Source organism: Pelobates fuscus, chromosome 9 (genome assembly GCF_036172605.1).
Source record: "Pelobates fuscus isolate aPelFus1 chromosome 9, aPelFus1.pri, whole genome shotgun sequence".
In the NCBI taxonomy this organism is placed as follows: Eukaryota; Metazoa; Chordata; class Amphibia; order Anura; family Pelobatidae; genus Pelobates; species Pelobates fuscus.
Window position 1 is genome coordinate 130,743,139 of NC_086325.1, and position 7,635 is coordinate 130,750,773.

General features: G+C 42.2%; 1 protein-coding gene across 1 annotated transcript in view; it reads left to right on the plus strand.

Moving 5' to 3' along the window:
• Positions 1-1,077, plus strand: part of LOC134573028 (apoptosis-inducing factor 1, mitochondrial-like) — a 38,732-nt gene extending 37,655 nt beyond the window's left edge. The window contains exon 18 of the mRNA XM_063432390.1: positions 570-1,077. Within this exon, the coding sequence (XP_063288460.1) occupies positions 570-641 (72 nt within the window). The 3' untranslated portion in view covers positions 642-1,077. The remainder of the gene's footprint in view (positions 1-569) is intronic.
• Positions 1,078-7,635: the final 6,558 nt, after the last annotated feature.

Here is a 7,635-nt window from a genome sequence, read left to right on the forward strand (position 1 = left end):
TAAAAGGAACAGTTACCGTTTAATCCTGTATTACTAACCCAAGACTTAATCTCTGTATCCACCTATACAAATTGCCCTCTGTACCCAGCCTCATCTAAAATGTCATATTTTGTACCTTGGTCAAGCATGTCAGTTAATGACATAGTAAAATACTGTCAAAAATGATCTAATTAAGTGATATCACAAAGTTCCATTTAGACATGTGTCCACTATGTTCTAGGAGTAGCATGGTCTGTATTTAGAGAAGGAAACCCAAACTTTTTTTCTCCTCCAGATGATTTTTTTTTTCTTAACAATTTATTTAGACAATCATAGGGTTTTAGATCTTTGAGAGCTGTAGACCATATTCACTCAAAAACCTGCAGTGCAACAGCCCTCATTCAAACAACCTAGTGTAATCTATTTCTTTTAAACTGGGTTTCCTGTTGTTTTAAAGCATTATCATCATTTCATACTCTTCCTTTCAGATCTACAAATTCTGCCAAAACTACAATAGGATTGTTCTTTGCTTGAAGCCTTGCTGTTTCTAAAACCTATTTTTTATTTTTGTCTGTCTTTTCTATTCACAGATAATTAAGGATGGTGAGGAGCATTCTGACCTCAATGAGGTGGCCAAGCTTTTCAATATCCACGAAGAGTAAATCACGAAGGAAGAAAAATGTTTGTTTTTTTTCTCCAGTCACTCAAGAAGAGTTTAGCAATGACCACTATTGATGTTCAGCACTTAAATTCAGAGCTCCTAAGAAACTGGATAAAAATGCATACATTCATAGAATCTGTCATATCCCAAATTTACATAATCGGTAAAAGATTATTAAAATTGATAACTGATGCTTTTGTAATATTTGATAATTCTGTGCTTAACTCAAAAACAAAAAGAACTAAGCATGTTTTACATCTATTGTTCATTTGCACATCCTTGCTATCGCCCTGGACTTGTTGGGAAGGTGTTTGTATATGTGTTCTTCAGAAATAAACCTGATCATGGGGGGAAAAAATAATTTTGAAAATATTGTCCTTCTGAGTTGAATTTGGGAATATATGCTTATTTGCACAAATAAAGATCCACAAACTAGGTTTTCTGAAACATGTTTCCTACAGTAGAAGTAGTTATTTCTTGATAAAACATTATCCATAAATAATGTACATAATACATATTTATTTTCCACAAGGGTTCAGATTAATTCTAGTACTTGCTGCTTGTAGCGAGCAGATCGAACAAAAATCATCTAAGGAATGTTCATCCCCCAGGTGTTAACAAAAAAAGCAAAAAACTTTTGTCTATTGGACAGCATTTGAGTTTTAAACTAAGCTTTCATTTGGATAATTCATGATCAATGATTTTAAATGGGAACATTGACCAATAGACACACAAAAGTAAAGTTTTATTTTATTTGGTCATTCCTTGTGATAATAGAGGTGTGTTTACAAATATCGTTTCATTCTATTATGCATGTTTGTTACTTAAAGGACCACTATAGTGCCAGGAAAGCATACTCGTTTTCCTGGCACTATAGTGCCCTGAGGGTGCCCCCACCCTCAGGGTCCCTCTCCCGCCGGGCTCTAGGTGGTAGAAGGGGTTAAATTTACCTCTTTCTCCAGCGTCGGGCGGGGGACTCTTCTCCTCGGCTGAATGCGCATGTGTGGCAGGAGCCGCGCGTGCATTCAGCCAGTCCATAGGAAAGCATTCTCAATGCTTTCCTATGGACGCTGGCGTCTTCTCACTGAAAATCACAGTGAGAAGTGCCTCTAGCGGCTGTCAATGAGACAGCCACTAGAGGCTGGATTAACCCTATTATAAACATAGCAGTTTCTCTGAAACTGCTATGTTTATAGAAAAAAGGGTTAAACCTAGCTGGACCTGGCACCCTGACCACTTCATTAAGCTGAAATGGTCTGGGTGCCTATAGTGGTCCTTTAATATGGATAGAGGTACCGAAAGTGGGGGAATTAATCTGGAGAGGGGGGGGCGGGGCCTGACCTGCAAGGAGAACAGACGCATGGTGGAGGAGCTCCCGCCACACAAACTGTTTTCTGGGATAAACTCACAATTTCCAAGCCTGAAATGATACTGGGGCACGCTACCCATGTCGGGGGCGCCCTGGCGAAGCACCCGATACTGGACTCGAGTGTATCCCGTAATCGAGAAGCCAAGGCGGCCTGCGGTGGACGGAGCTGGGGGGAGACGGCCGCTCTCCTCGCCCCTACGCCGGAGGTACCAAGCCACTGGGCACCCGCCCCCCCCCCCCCCCCTCAGGACCGGTGGGGGTGATCCTGGTCCAATCCCCCCAGGCAGTGGGGCTATTTCATGAGCTGACAGGGGAACCTCTCAGGCAGCCCCTCACTACACGAGCCTACAAAATGGCGGATGCCACATACACCCACAACAGCCACGCAGAAAGGCAAAATCTACAGACCGAGCTGGATGCCCTACTCAAAGCCTTATGGGCGACACTGGTGAGCAGAGGCCGACAGGCCGCAGAACCAGGGCACTCACCCAACAGAGCACCCGCTCATACCCGCCAGAAATGCACGGGTCCCCGCCCGACGAGACCTACAAGATGGCGCCGAAGAAGGAGACCCTTCCTGCCTGCACATAAACGAGCGAGACTGCACCGAAGTAGCTCACAAGTTCCCCACAGACCCGGCATGAAACCAAGACCCACGACACAACCAGCAACTGGCAAGCTTCCCACAAGGCGCGGAACCCGCCCAAAACCATGGAAGACCCCAGGGTACAAGAGGGAAACACCACTTACCTGCGTCACCGAAACAGACTTCCATTGTGACGGGCGGACGAGCCAGCCGCTGGAACCAGCGACGCTGCACCTTGCTGTTACCCAGCAGGACTCTCACGTGCCCCTAACATCTTTCCCAGTGCTGGGTATAGGCTAGCAGTGGACTCACATGACGGGAACCACAGAGGTACACACCTAACGCCTCTTCTACAACAGACGTTAGACATGCCACACTGCAGACCCCTAAACAGAGACTCCTTAACAACGCAGCATTTTACAAATTCACTGTTTGACCACTCTTATTTCGCTAACACTCTCACAATATGCCTTCTATACTTGTATATTTGCTGTACTGCACACAACAATCATACTTTCAAGTAGCCTGTCATTTAATCATTTATAGAGGCTGAGCCCGACTGCTTGGTACTCGTGAAACTCTCCATCTTTACACGCGCAACTTACATGCATGCATCACACCTACGCCTTCACATAGAACCGCACGTTTAACGGCAAAGCTTACACTCACTGTTCCAGCCATCCTTTATGAATATATTACACAACTGCCGACATCACTTTACTAGCAACGAATTTATGTATGCATATAACCTGTCTTATAACAAAAATGTGCAAATGTATATCGTCACGACTTTGTCTACATTATCCCGCTTGTGTCTGCTGTCGTAGCACCACAGGCCTGTTTGTAAACGTTATTGCACCAAAAATAAAGAATTTAAAAAAAAAAAAAAGAATTAATCTGGAGAGGAGGACACAAAGAGGGATATGGGATTTTCCAAACCAATCGCAACCTTAAATAAAGAATCCTTGGTGCCTAGATACATACCCAAACTTTGGAAGACTGCAATAGTATCTATCCATAAAAGTGATGATGATACTTCGGTATGTAACTACCTACCAATATCATTGCTCCCAGTATTGTCAAAAATCTTGGAAAATTGCGTTTAAACTATGTGAGTATTATCAACGATCCAACTATCTGACCCCTGACCAATTACGCTTTCGTCCAAATAACTCAACTGCCTTATTCAGTTTGCATAGACATCCAAAATGACAGTGAATAAGTACCTCTGCGCTGGCTATGCAGAGTGCTGTGTTACCGAGAGACTTCCTGATTCAAAACACTTCATAGCCGGCGCCGAGGTAGAGACTAATCAAGACAGCACTTACCACAAGGAGGAGAAAGGCAAAGAGGGACTTACTAGCCAGATAAAGCGTTTTTTTATTGGAAAGTATCAATAAAGGATTTCATCTTCACCACAGTTTCCAGCTTGCATATTTGCATGAGAAGCCATCAAAGTTTAGAGCAGACTTGATTGCTCTACCCTTGTGAGTGTTTTGGTTTATGTTTTCTATATATTCATATTTTAAACATACTATCCTGTGATTGCATTTTCCCCCCTCTCCTTTTTTTGAGATATATATTGGAATGATGACAGAAGCCTAAGGGCACATTTCAAAGTGGGAAAGCTAAGTATTGTTTTTTTTTTTATTGCACTGAATTTCCAATTGGACTAAAAATATTTTTTGCACAGATTTTTATTCAACATAATTTTTATATTCATATACATCTATAAGTGTGTTTTACACAGATGCACTTGCTCACTTTATTTGTGTAATATTGCACTTATTGATCCCACTTATACAAAAATTTGGGTCTGAAAGGCACAGCACACTTTATTTGTTTATATTGTGTTATAGGCGATTGAGCTTTTTTCACTGTATATAGTGCTGCTTATTACAAATTACTGTTTTATAATTCAGCACCATAATATTACTTGTGTGTTTTTATCACGATATAGTAAATGCGCCTGTGCCGCAAACCCACCTTCATAAACTTACTATGTGTATAACTTGTTCTCTCGCTTTTATGTAATTACATCACCCACCATTGTAAACCAAAAAAAGTGTAGGTGCGCAAACAGTTAAAAGATTTATTTGCTAATATATAATTACTTCTCAAGATAACCAAACAATTAAGTGTGGGATAGCAATATTATTTTAAAACCACATGTGTTTCACAAACCACATAAAGTGACAATAGAACAAAAAAATACTTTCAATTCCTTGAATGGCTATGTCACAGGTATCTATAAATACATAAAAAAAGAAACCTAGTGCAATACAGTCTGTATACCAATCTTAATAAACACACTCTATAGATGTTTAACTCACAGTTGTGGAGTGGTTATAGTACCACTCCAAACTATGCAGCATATGGAGGATCAGACCCTTCAGATCGTTGGATCTTATTATGGGTTACATAGAGTCATCACCAACCAGACTGTAAAAGCAGAAAACACTTTTTTGCCAAATGTAAAGGTGGGGCTGTGTGTGTAAGGGAGGGGTGCAGTGTATATATGGGGTAGCAATTTGTATATAGGGAGCAGTGTGTTTGTGTGTATTGGGAGCAGTGTGTTTGTGTGTGAGAGGTGCTGTGTGTGTATTAGGGTTATGTGTTTAAGGGGGGCAGTGTGTGTAAGGGAGGGGCAGTGTGTGTAAGGGGAGGGCTGTATATTTGTGTGTGGTATAGTGTGTAGGCGGTTATAATTTGTGTGAGGGATAGGGGGGCAGATTAAAGATAATTTATTTTTTTAATTATTAAATATTAACTAAATAAATATAGTTAATGTCCCTCCCCTCCCTTTTTGCCTTTGCTGAGGGAGGGGGAGACATTGCTTTCTTCCAATCTCTGGTGGTTCTAGTGGTGAGAGTGAACTCTAACCTACAGCTCAGACTAGACTTCACTCTCGCAAGAACGGAGCATTACCATGGTAACCATGGTAAAAGAGCTCCCCAGGGTTCTCTCTCACTGATCTCCCCTCTGGTCCGTGAAAGCAAGCAGCAGGGCTGGTGCTTAAATAGCGCCAGCCATGCATGGGCCGGCAGGGGAGAGCCTCTGCCTCATAATTTTCTCATTACGTCTAACTTCTGTCCGTACTCCCACCTCTGATGCTCGCTTTTAAGTCTTCTCCAGGGCTGCACCGTTCCAGTGGAACTCACTTCCCTCCTCCGTTAGATGCTCACCCAGTCTCCACTCCTTCAAAAAATCATTAAAAACCCACTTCTTAATAAAAGCGTATCAATTAAACCAGTGGTAGTCAACCTTTTTCTACCTACCGCCCACTAATGCATCTTTTTGGTTGAAAAAATGTCCTTACCGCCCACCAGTTTTCGCGCAAGTGCGGAATATTTTTTAGAAAGGAGGGTGTTTTTAAAAAAAAAATAAATGTACGTACATTTATCTTTTTATTTCTACTTAATGCATGTTTATAATGTTTTTAACTTTATAAAGTTTAATGAGAATACAATAAAGTAAATTGAAATTACCTTTACTAGTGAATTATAAGATGCTGCAGGTTGATGCTGCAAGACTAAATATTTAATATCTGGTTCGATTTTCGTAAGGAACAAACTAAGGTCTCCTCTTTCGCGCATAATATGATTCTCTGTTTGCGCATAATATGATTTCTCATCTGTGCGTCAGCTCCCCTCCTTTCCCTCCTCAATTCCCCTCCCCACCTTTCCCCCCCCCCTTTTTAATTTTTTTTTTTAACCTTCCTTATAGCAATTCCCAGTAGGAAGGCTGAGCTAGGTATCCCACTTACTATTACTTACTATAGCCCACTATAACAGACAGGCACACATACATACATACATACAGACACACACACACACACACACACAAGACACACAGACAGACCGACAGGCACATACATACAGACAGGCACACATACACACACACAACCGACACATATATAGAGACAGGCACACATACATACAGACACACACATAAGACATACATACAAAGACACATACACACATACAGACAGGACACACATACATATGACACACATACAAAGACATACACACACAACACATACATACAAAGACACACATACACACATATATACAGACAGACACACACACACAAGACACATACAAAGACACACACATACATACAAAGACACAAGACACACATACATATGACACACATACAAAGACAAGACACACACACACATACATACAAAGACACAAGACACACATACATATGACACACATACAAAGACAAGACACACACACACACACAAGACACATACATAAGACACATACATACAGACACACACAAGACATATTTGTATGACACATACACAAACAAACACACACATTATATTTAAGTCACCCTCCTGTTTCCTACCTTTAAGGTGCAGGAGGGTGACTTTTCCTGGGGTCCAGTGGTGGCTCAGGTGGATGGGAGTCAGAGTTCCCACTCTGACTCCCTCCTCCACCTTCCTCCCGCGCGGTCTGTGTGTTAGCTGGGAGGAGTGACCGGGGAATCACTTCCTCCCAGCTCTGTGATGTAATCACAGGGGGCCCGGTCGCACTGTTAAAGCGCCCACCGCTGACCGGGCCCCCTTACAATCCACATCCATTGGGTGGCCCTGACAGCATGGGCCACCCGATGGACCCCTCTATATGCGGCCCGACCGGCTCGCACCTGCCCGCCCGCAAAATTAGGAAATCCCTACCGCCCACCTGGAATCCTGAAACGCCCACTAGTGGGCGGTAGGGACCAGGTTGACGACCCATGAATTAAACTGTTAATAGCTCCCGACTGGTTCCTCTCTTGCAACTGTCACTAGTCTAATACTATCCTTACCTTTTATGTCACTTGGTCTAGCATGTAAGCTCATTGAGCAGGGCCCCTTAACCCCTCAGTTCCTGTGTGTCCAACTTGTCTGGTTACAACTACATGTTTATTCGTCCACCCACTGTAAAGCGCTGCGGAATTTGTTGGCGCTATATGAATAACATAATAATAACCAACCAGTACTATTGTTTAGCTATATATATATATGAACATTGATATAAAAAGAGTATT